This window comes from Oncorhynchus nerka, linkage group LG3, assembly GCF_034236695.1.
Source record: "Oncorhynchus nerka isolate Pitt River linkage group LG3, Oner_Uvic_2.0, whole genome shotgun sequence".
Lineage (NCBI taxonomy): Eukaryota > Metazoa > Chordata > Actinopteri > Salmoniformes > Salmonidae > Oncorhynchus > Oncorhynchus nerka.
Window position 1 is genome coordinate 8,033,606 of NC_088398.1, and position 18,189 is coordinate 8,051,794.

An 18,189-nucleotide genomic window follows, 5' to 3' on the forward strand; every position below is an offset into this window, starting at 1 on the left:
GTGACTGACACTACATGTGGCTAGCCAAACCACTGCGTATATGCTCAGTTTGATGATGATGTGGAGATTATCCTTCCTCTCGTTCAGACTCGGCGGTGGGCGAGCCGGTTAACCGTTCAGTGTCTCTGGCCATGGTGGGCTGGGGTGGGCGGCTGTTCCTCTCTGGGGGGTTCAACGGGGTCACCCTGGGGCGTCTTCTCACCCTGACCCTTCCCTCTGACCCCTGTGCCTTGCTGCCCACGCCCGAGGCCTGCAACACCACCACAGGCAGCTGTGTCTGGTGCAGGGGTACCTGCGCCGCCTCTGATACTGCTGAGAGGTAAAGCTATGGTTATCATGGGAATTATGTTGTTTCCAAGTTGTGACTGTCTTTTATTTTGGAGGTGTTTCTTGGTGTTGTCACTTTGTGTAATCATGTTTATTCTTTCCCTATCTCAGAATTAGTGACAAACTATCCCTTCTCTCCCTCTTTATGGTGTGTTGTCCCTGTCTCTCAGACTGGGCTGTTCCATTGGTCAGTCTCCCTGCTCCCCCACCCCTCGTCTACCAGACCAGTGTCGCAGACTGAAGACCTGCAGCGAGTGTCTGGCACGCCACCCCAGGACCTTCTCTAGCCCCTCACAGGTAATACACACACGCAAATGCACACAAACATCAGCTCAGACAGTACACACACACACACTAACCTCCCCTCTCTGTCAGTCCCAGTCTGCTCTGCAGTGTAAGTGGTGCACCAACTGTCCAGAGGGAGCATGCATCAGCAGTACAGTCAGCTGCACCTCAGAACACGACTGCAGGATCAACCAGAGAGAGATCTTCCTGTCCAGCAACTGTACTGAGACCAGCTGTGAGGCCTCCGACTGCCCCAAGTGCACCGCCTCAGGGAAGTGCATGTGGACACGCCAGTTCAAACGCACCGGTGAGAGACACCTCCATTCACCTTCTATTGCTAGGGACAGGAGTCTATGGGTAGACCACTAGACTAAGTTGTGGCTAGAATAACTGAGAACTACTCTCTTACAAGTTGTGTTGCGGTTCCCCCAGGCGAGACCAGGCGCATCCTGAGTGTGAACCCCACCTACGACTGGACGTGCTTCAGCTACGCCTTGCTCAACGTGTCCCCCATGCAGGTGGAGTCCTCCCCTCCTCTGCCCTGCCCGCCCCCCTGCCACCACCTCAGCACCTGCAACCTCTGCCTGGGCTCCCGGGGCTCAGACGGGGGCTGGCAGCACTGTGTGTGGAGCATGGCACTGCAGCAGGTAAGACGGAGACAGACTGTGTGTGGGTGGCGGGGTAGGGCCATATCTGTGTCAATGTTTTGCAAAGAATATATTTCTGCATTGTAGCTTTAAAAAATGAACAAGACTATATTTCTGCCCTCTCTTCCCTTCCCCCTCTCCTCTCCTCCAGTGTGTGAGTCCGTCCTTCGTGCCTCTGCGCTGTGAGGCGGGTCAGTGTGGTCGTCTGCTGTCTGATGGGGACTCTTGCTCCCCCCAGTGCGCTCAGCTCACCCAGTGCTCTCAATGCATCGCCTGGCCCCAGTGTGGCTGGTGTGCTGCCCAGGGGGGCAACGGGGCTGGACTCTGCCAGCAGGGAGGCCTCAACGGTGAGGGGAACAGAATGAAGTAGATCTTGAGAATATCCTTTTATAGGATAGAATAATAGATCCTCATCCTGTGTGTGTGTATATATATATATATATATATATATATATATATATATATATATATATATATATATATATATATATATATATATATACAGCGAGAGAGAATAAAATATGAGCTTTATAGAATACAACTTTATTGTCCGACATTTAGTGTTATATTCTCTACTCCCGATAACCAACTATTTCAAGTTACCTCTTCTCCTCACTTTCCCCGTGTGTGTGTCAGGTGTGAGTGAGGGAGTGTGTCCCCAGGGAAACCGCAGCTGGTCCTTCCTCCACTGCCCAGAGGAGGATGAGTGTGCCAACGGCCACCACCACTGTAACATCACCCAGGACTGCCATGACCTGACCCAGGGATACCACTGCACCTGCAAGCAGGGCTACGTTCTCAGCCGGTAGGAAGCCACACGTCACAATCATCATTAACGGCAGAAGTAGCAGCACTTGGATACCTCCACAGCTATACACACACAACCTCATCATCATCACAATCATCAATACTATCACTCCACCTGTCCTGCAAACAAAGCTACATATTCAGTTGGTATACATACATAGTATCCTGAGAAGGTTCTACAGCTGTATCATTGAGAGCATCTTGACTGGCTGCATCACTGATTTGTTATGGCAATAGCACCGACCTCGATCGTATGGCGCTACAAAGGGTTGTGCGGACAGCCCAGTACATCACTGGGACCGAGCTCCCTGCCATCCAGGACATCTTTATCAGGAGGTGTGGAAGGAAGGCACGAAAAATTGTTAGACTCCAACCATAGACTATTCTCTCTGCTTCCGCACAGCAAGTGGTACCGATGCATCAAGTCTGACACCAACAGGCTCTTTAACAGCTTCTATCCCCAAACAATAAGCCTGATAATTAGCTAACAGAATAGCTACACAGACTGAGTTTGTCTTGTATCTTTATTGACCTTCTATTTCAATATTTGCACCGTCTCTAAGCACACTCACAGGGCCCTACACACTCACTCCAACACACACACACACACCATCATCTGCTAACTCACACATAAAATGCACATACATTTATACTGACTCTACACACCCTCCCACTCACTCACATACAAGCTGCTGCTACTCTGTTTATCTTATATCCTTTTGCCTAGTCAGTCACCTTATCCCTATACATATCTACCTCCATCACTCCAGTATCCCTGCACATGTAAATATGGTATTGGAACAGACTTTCTAAATATTTATTGTATATAGTATCCTTATTGCTTACTTTGTGTTTTTTTTCTAGTAATACATTGATTATTGCATTGTTGGGTTTTGCAAGAAAGGCATTTCACTGTACTTGTGCATGTGACATTAAAACTTGGAAACAAACAGAGCTACAAATTCAGTAGACATACACTCACACACACATGCATATATAGTATCTGTTTAAGTTTCTCCTCTTTCTCTCTACTCCCTCTCTGCAGTGTGTCAGGCCAGTGTGAGCCAGTCTGTGCTCAGGGCTGTGTCAACGGGACCTGTGTGTCCCCGGGAGTGTGTCAGTGTCACTTTGGCTTTGTGGGGGACAACTGCTCGTCTCAGTGTCGCTGTAACAAACACAGCAACTGTAAAGGAGTGTCTGAGCCTGACAAGTGTCTGGAGTGTAAAAACAACACTATGGTGAGTGGGGCAGACACACACACGCACATATATACACACACACCCAGTATTTCAGCACATCAACTGTAAGATTATGCATGTCACAGCCCAGTGTGTATCTTGAGTGCCAAAACACTAGTGACACACTGGTGCTGATCACAGATCAGATTCTCAGTTCATTCAGTGTATCATATACGGATGTTTGTGGCTCTCTCTCTCCTGTTCCAGGGTGATCACTGTGAGAAGTGTAAGCCCCTGTATGTGGGGTTGGCGGTGGGCGGGGGGACGTGCCGCCCCTGTCGGGAGTTCTGCAGGGGTAACAGCGCAGTGTGTCTGTCCCGGGACGAACACAAGAGGGCGTTAGACCACCCCCAAGACCACCCTCTGGACCCAGACAGAGTAAGTGACTCACTGTCTGTTTTATGTAATTTATATGTTCTTTCCAACTTGCTTTGAGTTTATTAATGGATTACTTTGGATCTGATCAACAACATCTTTTGTGGTCATATCAAATTTTATTAGTCACATGTGCCGAATAAAACAGGTCTGGACCTTACAGTGAAATGCTGACTTACGAGCCCCTAACCAACAATGCAGTTTAAAAAAAATACGGATAAGAAATAAAAATAAGAAGTAATTAAAGAGATTTATGTGCAAGCTAGAAACTCACTGTGTAGGAACAGGTATACCACCTTGGATGTCATTTAACTGCAATTCTCTTGTTGAACTCCCTCTCCTTTATCAGATTGTTCAGTGGGTGTCGGAGGGTCCTACAGAGGACGCAGCGGTTTGTGTGAGCTGCCAGAACAACAGCGTGGGGGACAAGTGTGAGAGCTGCCTCAGCGGCTACTTCCTATTGCAGGGGAACTGTGACAAGTGAGTAGTGATTCCTTTCAAATGAACCTCTAGCCACATCTAATTCACTTGCAATCAGTGGTGGAAAAAGTACTAAAATCTCATACTTGAGTAAAAGTATAGATATCTTAATAGAAAATGACTCACGTAAAAGTGAAAGTCGCCCAGTAAAATACTACTTGAGTAAAAGTATTTGGTTTTAAATATACTTAAGTATCAACAGTAAATGTAGTTGCTAAAATATACTTGATTATCAAAAGTATGAATAAGTTAACATTTCTTATATTAAGCAAACCAGGTGGCACAATTTTCTTTTTTTCTTTGATTTACGGATAGCCAGGTTCACACTCCAACACTGACATCATTTAAAAAAGCATTTGTGTTTAGTGAGTCTGTCCGATCAGAGGTAGTAGGGATGACCAGAGATGTTTTCTGTTTAGTGAGTCTGGCTGATCAGAGGCAGTAGGGATGACCAGAGATGTTCTCTGTTTAGTGTGTGAAATTTGACAATTTTTGTGTACTGCTAAGCATTTAAAATGTAATGAGTACTTTTGAGTGTCGGGGAAAATGTAAGGTGTAAAAGTACATTTTCTTTAGGAATGTAAAAGTTGTCAAAAATATAAATAGTAAAGAAAAATACAGATACCACAAAAAAATACTTAAGTAGTACTTCAGTACTTTACACCACTGCTTAATGGATGAAAGGGACATGGAGCCATATTTTGGTGTTCACACCATCCGAATCAAATCTGTTTATTTGTCACATGCACCGAATACAACAGGTATTACAGTGAAATGCTTACTTACAGGCTCTAAACAACAATGCAATTTCTAAGTAAAAAAAGGTGTTAGGTGAACAATAGATAAGTGAAGAAATAAAAACAACAGTAAAAAAAAGTGAAAAGTGAAAAATAACAGTAGCAAAGCTATAATAGCAGCAAGGCTATATACAGGCACCGGTTAGTCGGGCTGATTGAGGTAGTATGTACAGTGGGGCAAAAAAGTATTTAGTCAGCCACCAATTGTGCAAGTTCTCCCACTTAAAAAGATGAGAGAGGCCTGAAATTTTCATCATAGGTACACTTCAACTATGACAGACAAAATGAGAAGAAGAAAATCCAGAAAATCACATTGTAGGATTTTTAATGAATTCATTTGCAAATTATGGTGGAAAATAAGTATTTTTCGGTCTTCCTTATCCTGTTGTCCACAATCATCTCCTTAGTCTTGGTTACATGGAAGGATAGGTTGTTATTCTGGCACCACCCGGCCAGGTCTCTGACCTCCCTATAGGCTGTCTCATAGGGATCTCATAGGCTGTCTCTTGTCGGTGATCAGGCCTACCGCTGTTGTGTTGTCTGCAAACGTAATGATGGTGTTGGAGTCGTGCCTGGCCACACAGTCGTGGGTGAACAGGGAGTACAGGAGGGGACTGAGCACGCACCCCTGGGGGGCTCCAGTGTTGAGGATCAGCATGGCAGATGTGTTGCTACCTACCCTCACCAACTGGGGGCGGCCCGTCAGGAAGTCCAGGATCCAGTTGCAGAGGGAGGTATTTAGTCCCAGGATCCTTAGCTTAGTGATGAGCTTTGAGGGGACTATGGTGTTGAGTGATGAGCTATAGTCAATGAATAGCATTCTCACATAGTTGTTCCTTTTGTCCAGGTTGGAAAAGGCAGTGTGGAGTGAAATAAAGATTGCATCATCTGTGGATCTGTTTGGGCAGTATGGAAATTGGAGTGGGTCTAGGGTTTCTGGGATAATGGTGTTGATGTGAGCCATTTCCAGCCTTTCAAAGCACTTCATGCTATGGACTTGAGTGCAACGGGTCTGTAGTCATTTAGGCATGTTACCTTAGTGCTCTTCGGCACAAGGACTATGGTGGTCTGCTTGAAACATGTTGGTATTAGAGATTCAATCAGGGACATGTTGAAAATGTCAGTGAAGACACCTGCCAGTTGGTCAGCACATACACGGAGCACATGTCCTGGTAATCCGTCTGGCCCCGCAGCCTTGTGTATGTTGACCTGTTTAAAGGTCTTACTCACGTCGGCTACGGAGAGCGTGATCACACAGTCGTCCGGAACAGCTGATGCTGTCATGCATGCCTCAGTGTTGCTTGCCTCAATGCAAACATAGAAGTGATTTAGCTCATCTGGTAGGCTCCTGTCACTGGGCAGCTCGTGGCTGTGCTTCCCTTTGTAGTCTGTAATAGTTTGCCAGCCCTGCCACACAAGACAAGCGTCGGAGCCGGTGTAGTACGATTCAATCTTAGCCCTGTATTGACGCTTTGCCTGTTTGATGGTTCGTCGGAGGACATAGCAGGATTTCTTATAAGCTTCTGGGTTAGAGTCCCGCTCCTTGAAAGCGGCAGCTCTACCCTTTAGCTCAGTGCGAATGTTGCCTGTTATCCATGGCTTCTGGTTGGGGTATGTACGTACAGTCACTGTGGGGACGACGTCCTCGATGCACTTATTGATAAAGCCAGTGACTGATGTGGTGTACTCCTCAATGCCATCGGAAGAATTCCGGAAAATGTTCCAGTCTGTGATAGCAAAACAGTCCTGTAGTTTAGCATCTGCTTCATCTGACCACTTTTTTATAGGCCGAGTCAGTGGTGCTTCCTGCTTTAATTTTTGCTTGTAAGCAGGAATCAGGAGGATAGAGTTGTGGTCGGATTTACTAAATGGAGGGCGATGGAGAGCTTTGAACGCTTCTCTGTGTGTGGAGTACAGGTGATCTAGAATTTTTTTCTCTGGTTGCACATTTAACATGTTGATAGAAATTAGGTGGAACTGATTTAAGTTTCCCTGCATTAAAGTCGCCGGCCACTAGGAGCGCCTCCTCTGGGTGAGTGGTTTCCTGTTTGCTTATTTCCTTATACAGCTCATTGAGTGCGGTCTTAGTGCCAGCATCTGTCTGTGGTGGTAAATAAACAGCCACGAAAAGTAGAGCTGAAAACTCTCTTGGCAAATAGTGTGGTCTGCAATTTATCATAAGATACTCTACTTCAGTGGAGCAAAATCTAAAGACTTCCTTAGATTTTGTGCAGCAGCTGTTGTTCACAAATATGCACAGACCCCCCCCCCCGTGTGCTGTTCTATCTTGCCTGTGCTGCATATATCCCGCTAGCTGAATGTCCATGTCATCATTCAGCCACGATTCCGTGAAACATAAGATATTATAGTTTTTGATGTCCCGTTGGTAGGATATTCGTGATCGTACCTCGTATAATTTTTTGTCCAATGATTGCACGTTGGCGAGTAATATTGATGGTAAGGGCAGCTTTCCCACTCGCTTTCTGCAGATCCTTACGAGGCACCCCGCTCTGTGTCCTCTGTACCTGCGTCTCTTCCTCTTGCCAATAACTGGGATGTTGGCCTTGTCAGGTGTTCGGAGTATGTCCTGTCTTTGTCTAATCCAATGTGAGTGATCGCTGTCCTGATATCCAGAAGCATTTTTTTTGCCGTAAGATACTGTGGCAGAAACATTATGTACAAAATTAATTACACATAACACACAAAGAAACACATAATTGCACAATTGGTTGGGCGCCGGTAAAACTGCTGCCATTTCTTCCGCCGCCATTTTCCTTCTGGCGCCCATTTCCAAACTGTGCACTTCAGAAGAGTGTTCTTGATGAAGGTGTGATTCTGTAAAAAGCACTTTGGAGGGCTGAATCTCACAGAAAACTGAAATGCTCTTTGTTCCTCCCACCTGCAGGTGTCAGTGTAATGGCCATGCGGACACGTGTAATGAACATGACGGCACAGGCTGCCCATGTCAGAACAACACAGAGACCTCTTCCTGCCTCAGCAGCCCGCAGAGCGACAGGAAGGACTGCTACAGAACACAGGTATGGATAGGATGGTGCAGGCACTAGACACAGTTTACAAGCAGGTATACTGATACAGCAGGGGGAGTTCTGAAGAAGGATACCTTGATATTCCTGGTTGTAAAGATCACATCCATATACAGACAATAAGCACAGTACTTACATGCACTTGTATTTCTTGTTTCTTCTCCCTCTCTGGAATCCTCCACGCAGTGCGCCAAGTGCAAAGACTCCTTCAACGGCACACCTGTAAACGGGCGCCAGTGCTACCGGCAGTTCAATGTGGACAATGAGTGCTGCTTCGACCCCACCTCTCAGACAAATTGCTTCCACGACCCCACCATCCGCAATCTGCCCAAGGGACGCACCGTCTTCTTCGCTGCCCAGCCAAAGTTCACCAACGTTGACATCCGTGTCACCATCGACGTGACCTTCGGGGAGGTGGAGGTGTACGTGTCCAACTCCCACGACACCTTCATCGTAGAAGTGGACCGCCACACAGGCATCCACGCCATCAAGATCGAGGACGAGTCGGCGGCCCGAGGTGGGGCGGGCGGGGGGGATAAGGAGACTCCTCCATCACCTTTGAAGGTCTATGCCAACTCCTCATCCAGCCTGGCTGGGCCCATGCTCCCCAACACCCCCCTGCAGCTCCACGCCAAGCCCCAGGGGGCGGACAGGGAGGTACGGGAGGCCAAGACGGAGGGGCTCATCTCCTACATCACGGTGTGGAAGCCCCAGACGGTACTGATTGTTCGAGGTGTCCGTGACCGTGTGGTCATCACCTTCCCCCATGAGGTCCACTCCCTGAAGTCCAGCCGCTTCTACATCGCCCTGCGCGGTGTAGGCACCGAGGAGAGACGGGGCGAGTCCCAGGGCCTGCTCTTCCTCCGCCAAGACCAGGCTCACATCGACCTGTTCGTCTTCTTCTCTGTTTTCTTCTCCTGCTTCTTCCTCTTCCTCTCTGTCTGCGTCCTCCTCTGGAAGATCAAGCAGTTCATGGACTTCCGCCGAGAGCAGAGGCGTCATATCCAGGAAATGACCAAGATGGCGTCCAGGCCCTTTGCCAAGCTCACTGTCTATTTGGAGCCAGAGGAGCCCCAGCTCATCTACCTGCCCTCCACAGGGGGCGGAGGGGTGGGGGGCAATGCCGTGTCCCTGGCCCATGCACGTACAGGCAAGCTGGGGGGCATTGTAGTTGGCCAGAGGGGGCGAGCTGGAGCCATCTCCTACAAACACGAGCCAGGCTCCGGCCCCACCGTCCACCACCACCTTACCCTGGGTGGAGGGGGCAACAGTGGGCAACACCTGCCCCTGCATTACCTCAACACCCACCACTATGTCCCCACCACCGCCAACACCACGGCCTCGCACCACCACCACCCGTCCTCCCACAGTGGCTACCAGCACTTCTGCCGCTCCGACCCCTTCTTGTCCCAGCTCATGGGCTTCTCCTACTCCACCTTCAAGGTGGGGCCCATCACCCTGGAGCCCACGGACGACGGCATGGCCGGGGTGGCCACCGTCCTCATCCAGCTGCCGGGGGGCATCCTGGCCCCTAACCGCGCCTGCCTAGGGTCCGCACTGGTCACACTACGGCAGAATCTCCAGGAGTACTGTGGTCACGGCAATGGAGGGGGACACCCCGGGGTGGGAGGGGGGCGCAAAGGCCTGTTAGGGCATCAGCACCTCACCACCATGGCTATGTAGAGAAGAGGGGGAGAAAGGAAAAAAGAAAGTGGGTAAGAGAGAGGGGTATGTGTTGGGGTGGTAGTAACATGTTAAGAGGTTAGAAGAGAGATGGGGAGTAATGTGAAAAAGGCCATACGGGAGAAAGTTATATAAGAGCCTGTTGAAGTTGATAGGATCATACCTGTATTTACACTGTTTCAATATTGATTGTCTTTTATTCCGTTATGTATCGCTATATTTCAAACGCTTCACGTGACCAAGCCAGCTATCTCTAAAATGCACTACAACTACACGTTATATCAGCTCAACCATTCAGTTGCATCCTGACTGCGTCCGCTATCGAGGTATGAGTGCAGTCGACAACAAGAGACTTTTGCTGCACTGTCGTTTTTTGGAATGACCAATAAAAGTAGGGATGAACTACTGGCGTTGGAACCAACATGTGCTTTATACCCCAAAAGGTGACAATCAAACACCATTAAAAACCATTACCATTAAAAACAAGAGACAGAAGGCGCAGTCTACTAGGATGTGCAACATTGAATTGACATGATAGGAAAAATTCAAAAGTGATGCTTGTTGTCAATGTTTTTTATATCATGGTAGTAATGATGAGTAATATTAATTGTAACTTAATATATGGCAGGCTTTTAAGCTACATGTCTGATATTAACTCATAACCCTAAGTATATATTTGTGCATGTTCATTCACAGGACCTGTTACATAGTTCTTTATCGGTTGTTGTATTTGTTTCTCTGCTCATCTGCCTCCGGTTCTTCTGCCTTTGAACTTCCAGGCCTACAACTAACAATCCTGTTGTGTATTGTTTCCTATTGTGAGGCTTATGGAGAACATATTAAGAAAAGCAACACTTTTGACACCATTTCATATCTGTTTAAATGGATTTTTGTTTCAAATGAAGGATTTAACTTAGTTGTTATAACAAATAACAGCTTTCTTGTTTTAGTAGCATTGCACCTAATTAAGGCAAATTGTAACACTATCTTCAGCTACGCTTGAGTCCGGTCACAAGCATTATTAGACTGGTTACATTGTGCTTGTCTTGTATTTGTTTACGTGTTCAACACTTTTTTTTTAAACATTTTTAATTTGCTCTTGTTTTTTTTAAAGGGAACACTGCCCTGGTGAGGAGTAGGTGCCAATATTAAAAGTGCAAGAAAGATGACACACCTCTTCTTGTGCATGTTTTATTTTTAGTGGAAGGGAGGCGACAGTTGAGAGACTAGTTGTTATATTCTCTTTTATTATTTAACTAGGCAAGTCAGTTAAGAACAAATTCGTATTTGCAATGACGGCCTAGGAACGAACAGTGCCTTGTTCAGATCGGGAATTCGATCTATCAACAAGACTATAGGCGTTCGTAAATTCGCTCTGGCTATCGGGTGCAATGATTGAATAACATGTATGTGTACATGTATTTTGCGAGGCGAGCGGGGTGTGTGCCAGAGTGCAGAATAACTGATGCATTTACGAACGCTCAACACCGGTTGAATATGGCCGGTGTCGGTAAATGTAGTGTCTTAACACTTAGTACTTATTTATGTAATAAGAAAGACTCGGAATACAAGCAATTGAACTGGAGCTTCACATTTACTCAAACTAGTTAGTACCAGAATAACATAGAACAATACTGCGCATGACCAAGGGTGCTCCATCCTTAAAGGGGACATCAGTAATTAACAGAACATAACAGTAAACATCGGCCAAAACATTTAATTTAATTGTTTCCAGCAGCACAGTTACAGTCGCCAACGCTCTGGATAACCTGAAAACCGCCTAACCAGCTCTGCTAGGTCAAGTAAAATGGTCAGAGTGAGGTGTTCTCTCATTTATGTCTGGAAGTAACTAGCAAGCTAGCTAACTTTAGGCAGTTAGCTTGGGTGTTTTACTGCCGTTGTGAGTTCAGAAGGCTCGGATCAACCCTACTCCTCGGCCAGAGCGTCCACATGTCAGGTCTAAATTAGTTTAAGTGGTTTCGGATCAACCCTACTCCTCGGCCAGAGCGTCCACATGTCAGGTCTAAATTAGTTTAAGTGGTTAAAATGAATTGTTTTACTTAGTTTAATGTTTGATTTGGTACGTTTAAATGATTCAGTATTGACTTGTTTTTATCGCCAGTAAGAAACTGCTAGCTGCGAAAGTAATAATCGCCGAAAATGTATTTTCAAATAATTATTTGTCGAAGAATTGTAAAAAATGTAAGAGGCATATTAAGACTAAAACGTTAGTGTGTAAGTGATAACACTAGTTCAGGAAATGAAGACATTTATAACAATTCTGCAATTAAACAACTATGCAAAGCTGTGTGCATTAAGAAAATACCACATTTTCAAAGATTTTACTGAGTTAAGGAAATCAGTCATTTGAAATAAATTAATTGGGCCCTAATCTATGAATTTCACATGACTGGGAATACAGAATTGTCTGTTCACATATACATACAAAAGAAAAGGTAAGGGCGTAGATCAGAAAACAGTCTGTATTTGGTGTGACCACCATTTGCATCATGCAGTGTGACATCATATAGAGGTGATCAGGCTGTTGATTGTGGAATGTTGTCCCACTCCTCTTCAATGTCTGTGCGCAGTTGCTGGATCTTGGCGGGAACTGGAACACCCTGTCGTGCACAACGATCCAGAGCATTCCAAACATGCTCAATTGGTGACATATCTAGTGCATATGCAGGCTATGGAAGAACTGGGACATTTTCAGCTTCAAGGAATTGTGTACCGATCCTTACGTCGTAGGGCTGTTTGGAAACATGAGGTGAAGGTGGCGGATGAATGGCACGACAATGGGCCTCAGGATTTCGTCACGGTATCCTTGTGCATTCAAATTGCCATTGATAAAATGCAATTCTGTTTGTTGTCTGTAGTTTATGCCTGTCCATACCATAACCCCACCGCCACCATGGGGCATGTTGACACAAGCACACTTCTCCAGCGTGCCAGTAGCCATCGAAGGTGATCATTTGCCCACAGAAGTCGGTTACGATGCCCAACTGCGGTCAGGTCGAGACCCCGATGAGGACAACAAGCAAGCAGATGCACTTCCCTGAGACGGTTTCTGACAGTTTCTGCAGAATTTCTTTGGTTGTGCAAACCCATAGTTTCATCAGCTGTCCAGTAGCTTGCCTCAGACAATCCTGCAGCTGGATGTGGATGTCCTGGGCTGGTGTGGTTACACACGGTCTGCGGTTGTGAGACTGGTTGGATGTTTGAGGCAGATTACATTAACATTGCTGCAGTCAGCATGCCAATTGCAGGCTCCCTCAACTTGAGACACCTGTGGCATTGTTGTATGACACACCTTTTAGTGGGCTTTTATTGTCCCCAGCTCAAGGTGCAACTGTGTAATGATGTGTATGGTCCGTGTGTCTCAGTTGGTTGAGCAGGGTGCTTTCAACACCAGGGTTGTGGGCTCAATTCCCACGGAGAAATAAACTATGGGATAAGAGTGTCTGCTAAATGACTAAAATGTAAATATATTCATGCTGTTTAATCAGCTTCCTGATGTGCTACACCTGTCAGGTGGATGGGTTATCTTGGCAACTGAGAAATGCTCACTAACAGGGATGTAAAACAAATTTGTGCAACCTTTTTTTGAGAATCTTTTTGTACATATGGAAAATTGGATCTATTATTTTAGCTCATGAAACATAGGACCAACACTTTTGTGTTTATTTTTGTTCATTGTAGATTACTTGCTCAAATAGAAGCCTGTCTCTAATAATGGCCTATTATATAGAGTGATTTAATCAAATAAATGCCTGGGACATTAATTTATGGTAATTTTAAGACTACTGGCCTTGTTAGTTGAATGATTACAGTTTTGGCTAATTATCCATAATTGTGTGTTATCATCATTGCCTAGCAGCCTAAGTCTGCAGTGTTGGGTGTATAGGCTGTAATGGTCCTGGGATACACTGTATCAAAGTGCCATAAAAAGAAAGTGATTTTCGTAGCCGGTAAGGAGAGCATTTTCCCAACCTTAACCAGTCTCCTAAACTGCTACGAAAAAGTCACTAAAATATTGAAGTGCCTTGAGAAGAGTTTTCCTTATGGTCCCTGACCTAGTCTAGCTCGTCTTGGTAAGGCTGATGCTCACTGACACTGCTGCTCTTTTCACTCAGAATGCCAGTAAGGAGGATATCAGAGGCACTTTAGTCAACAAGATGAAGATGAAACAACGTGCAAAAACTAAACTGCACAAAAAATCAAGGGGACTAAACACCATGGAAAACTGGGTATAACACAAACTGAACATGACCCACAGTCAGGTGATGACTCCACCAGCAGAGATGAATCAGATTGTACCCAAGCACTCTCAAAGAGCACCAGTTCAACTCATCATTCAGATTCTAGTCCACTCCACAAGGATCCTGTGGTAGTGCTAACCAGGTTGGCTGAGGTAAGTAGGATTAGCGTTTTCTAATGTGCCTAGTATTGTGGTAAGATCATTAAGATTGTTAATACATACTTGTAGTTTCTGTATCTTCTAATCCATAAGGTGGTGGTTAAGACACTTCTGAGAGACATTAAAGTGTGTTTGGTGAAAGAGGAGACGAATGTCAGGAGGGATGAAGACAACCATGGAGGCAGGACATACTGTTTAACATACTCCAGTCTACTCCCAACAGTGCAGTTTAAATGGGTGATGGTTACTGGAACATTCATATTAATATCGGCAAGGACTATTGATTGAGGAAAATTACATTTATCATTATGGTCTCCCCTTTTCCCTCCTCTTATCGTACCCATCTCTTCTATCCCTCACTCTCAGGTAATTCTCCTCAGTTCTTTCCTTGTCCACACTGCACCATCTCCTTTACTGACTGTTACTTCCTGGAGAACCACATCAAGAACAAACACCAGAAGCAGTACCTGGCCATGTTGAAAAGCCAAGTCTCAAAGAGTAAAAGAGTGTATGGCCCCACACACAGCTGTCCCCACTGTAGCTACATGTTCCATACACCACGACAGCTAGACATTCATACCCGCCAGGCCCACCCCTCTGCCCGTCCCCAGAAACCTGCCCCTCCACGGAGAACTGGCCGTCCCCACAGGGTTCAGGAGAAATTCCACACCTGCCCACAGTGTTCCCGCAGATTCAAGTACCTGGGCAGCCTGCTGAAGCACTACAAGAGTTTGCACAACATGTCCATTGTTCGCACCGATGGACACCAGTTGCGCGGACTGTGAGAAGAGCTTTGAGAATTTCTGGAGCCTGGGGCCTCACCGGTGTCACGAACCAGAGGGTTCTAGACCTAAGGACACTAAACAGGTGATCTGTCTGGAAGTTGGCTTCCAATGCTTAGATTGTGGCAAGATCCTCACTACTCTTACAAGCCTGAACACTCACATGCGCATCCACACTGGTGAGAAACCTTATGTCTGCAAGGAGTGCGGCAAATGCTTCTCAGATACCAGCGCTTGCCGTTATCACTTGTTAATACACAATGGGGTCAAGCCATTCAAATGCCAGGACTGAGGGAAGGATTTCAAACAGAAGTCGCTCCTCAGGAAGCACATGACTGTTCACTCTGGTGAGAGGAAGTACTCCTGCTTCCAATGCGACAGGCAGTTTTCCTGAAGTCTGAATCTTCACCTGTGCACACACTCAGGGGAGAGACCTTTCAAATGTACTGTCTGTGGTAAAGACTTTGCTGACAAATGTTATCTGAAGACGCATCTGAAGATCCACAACAACCAGAAAAACTACCATTGTGGGGTTTGTGGGCAGAAGTTCATAAGGATTGGGGTGCTGAACATACACCTGCGCTCACACACCGGTTGCACAGTGTGTGACAAGCAATTTGCCGGACTCGACCTGAAGAACCACCAGCGCACTCACACAGGTGAGAAACCATACACCTGTACCGAGTGCGGTAAAAGCTTCACTCAGTCTGGAGATCTGGCTTAACACAAGCGCCACCACACTGGGGAGAGGCCATTTGAATGTTCTGAATGCCACAAACGGTTTATCTGCTCAGGTTCTCTGACCCTGCACATGAGGACCCACACTCACCGAAAATCCACAATGGGAAACGTTATTCCTGTCCCCTCTGCTTTATCAGCTTTGCTCGCAAGTCCAACCTCTCCAAATACTTGCTTAGATGTCATAAACCTAAATGATAATGATCTATGTTTTTAACATAACACATTTTATGAAGCTGTTACTCTTATGAATTAATAGGAGTGGAGTCCGATCTCTTGTCAGGGATGGATGTGTGACCACAAATGCTAACGAAATGTTGCTCCCCTGTTTATGATAACGCCACAATGGTTTAGCAGTCCTCCAGGTGGGTCACACAGTGAGCTCCATGTATTGGGACAGTGACATGTTTTGGCTCTGTACTTCAGCACTTTGGATTTGAAGTGATACAATGACTGAGGTTATAGTGCAGACTGTCAGCTTTAATTTGGGGGTATTTTCATCCATAGCGGGTGAACTGTTTATTAAGAACAACACTTTTTGAACATATTCCCTGCCCGTTTTAAGGGAAACGTTAAATGATTTGGTCCCATATTCCTAGCACGCAATGCTTACAATCAAGCTTGTGACTGGATGCATTTGCTGTTTGTTTGGGTGTGTTTCAGAGTATTTTGTGCCCAATAGAAATGAATGGTAAATCATGTATTGTCACTTTTATTAAAAATAAGACTAGAATGTTTTCTTCTATATTAGTGGCTACCATGATTACGGATTATCCTGAATGAATCGTGATTAATGAGTGAGAAAGTTGGAGGCATAAATATCATACCCCCCGACAATATCTTAACCTCCCATGTTATTGTAATGGTAAGAGGTTAGCATGGGGTATAATATGTGTGCGTCTGTACTCTTTCTCACTCGATATTCACAATGTATTCAGGACTATTAGTTATCATGGTAGCATCCAACAAGTTAGTAGAGTAACAATCTTGATGTAATCATTTGGTCCCTAGGAATATGGGACCAAATACTAAACTTTTGACTACTTCACTACACAAGTGATTTTGTCCCAATACTTTTGGTCCCCTAAAATTGAGGGATTATGTTCAAAAAGTGGTGTAATTTCTAAACAGTTCATATGGATAAAAATACTCAAATATTAAAGCTGACAATCTGCACTTTAACCTCATAGTCATTGTATCATTTCAAATCCAAAGTGCTGGAGGTACAGAGCCAAAGGAACAAAACAAAAATTCACTGTCCCAATACTTTGAGCTCAGTGTATATTAGGTTGTTATCATGAGGGCCATGAACAATAACTAGTAATGCTGTATACTCAAAGGAGTTTTATCTAACTTTTCTGGTTAAAAAAAAAAAAAGTTAAATTACTGAGATGGTCACTTTGAGGACACAAGCTCAAGTACACAGTACAAATATGATGCATAAAGTTTCATTGTATTTCCTATTCAACAAAATTGTATGAATAAGGCTTGAAATTACTTGCTTTCTGAATATAGCATAAATAAATTATAAAATTACTAAGATTTCATGTTCCTTATAACTTATAATTGCCCCCATTGCTGTGAACGTCTCACAGAGCTCTAGATTGGCTTTAGGAACTCTCCTTTCATTTCATATTCATCTTTTTTGTTTTAAAATCTGAATTATTTTAGATTATTGGCTCTAAATCAATCTCTGAATGGTTAACTGTGATGAAAGCACTCCTGATGCGCTATGATGCAAAGCATTTCAGGCGTGTCAGTGGCTGTGATGTTGGGTTCAACCAGGAGCTGGAGAGTTGGAAGAGTGATTGAAATGGTAGAAGGGACATCCCAGCTTCAAGTGGTCTAAGATTTCATATCCTACGTTAGAGGGTCTGAACCTGTCCCAGAACAACAGAGGTCTCCCGAACGGGACCTTAAGTCTAAGAGGTTTTAAACACTAGTTGTTTTTGTATTTTTTTATTTGCTCTTTAAACAACAAATAAAATATACTGATGTACAGAAGATGGTTTCATGACTGATTGTCCTGGTGATCCGTAGGTGATAATACATTCTGAAAGATCTTCAGTTTTTTTGCTTTGTGTTTTTAGTGTATTCCTTGATTTGGAAAAAATAATTTATGTAATGGTCTAGTATTGTTATAAACATATTTATCTAAGTGAATTAGTTAGAGACCACATGATTTGTTTCAGTCCATACGCCGTCATTGGCCGTTTTCTTTGTTTATTAAACCTTTATTTAACTAGGGACGTCAGTTCAGAACAAGTTTTTATTTACATTGACGGCCTAATCCGGACGACGCTGGCCAATTGTGTGCCACCCTATGGGATTCCTGCTCACGGCTGGTTGTGATACAGCCCGGGATCGAACCAGGGTCTGTAGTGACGCCTGTAGCACTGAGATGCTGTGCCACTCGGGAACCCTGCACTGGTTGTGATTTATTCCATTACCAAACATTTGAACATGGCTGACAAGCATATAGTATTATTTCTCTCTCTCTGTATGTTTGTGTGTGTATATACTGTGCATTCGGGAAAGTATTCAGACTCCTTCACTTTTCCACATT

General features: G+C 45.0%; 2 protein-coding genes across 3 annotated transcripts in view; both read left to right on the top strand.

The window, feature by feature from the left end:
• The window catches only part of LOC115140788 (multiple epidermal growth factor-like domains protein 8), a 31,634-nt gene extending 20,782 nt beyond the window's left edge, over window positions 1–10,852 (top strand). For both annotated transcript variants that reach the window (XM_029679132.2, XM_029679133.2), the window contains exons 33-43: window positions 88–319; window positions 498–624; window positions 703–919; window positions 1,045–1,259; window positions 1,411–1,606; window positions 1,896–2,064; window positions 3,112–3,304; window positions 3,512–3,682; window positions 4,029–4,159; window positions 7,862–7,994; window positions 8,187–10,852. In XM_029679132.2, coding sequence (XP_029534992.2) covers window positions 88–319; window positions 498–624; window positions 703–919; window positions 1,045–1,259; window positions 1,411–1,606; window positions 1,896–2,064; window positions 3,112–3,304; window positions 3,512–3,682; window positions 4,029–4,159; window positions 7,862–7,994; window positions 8,187–9,683 — 3,281 coding nt within the window. In that variant the 3' untranslated portion in view covers window positions 9,684–10,852. The remainder of the gene's footprint in view (window positions 1–87; window positions 320–497; window positions 625–702; window positions 920–1,044; window positions 1,260–1,410; window positions 1,607–1,895; window positions 2,065–3,111; window positions 3,305–3,511; window positions 3,683–4,028; window positions 4,160–7,861; window positions 7,995–8,186) is intronic.
• Window positions 10,853–13,890: 3,038 nt separating this feature from the next.
• On the top strand, window positions 13,891–17,627 carry LOC115140789 (zinc finger protein 425-like; the record flags this gene model as incomplete). Its single annotated transcript, XM_065006553.1, is given in 4 exon segments — window positions 13,891–14,097; window positions 14,197–14,284; window positions 14,470–14,869; window positions 14,871–17,627. Coding segments are annotated over 4 exon segments (1,002 nt in total), but the record flags the coding sequence as incomplete, so codon positions are not given.
• Between the last annotated feature and the right edge of the window lie 562 nt (window positions 17,628–18,189).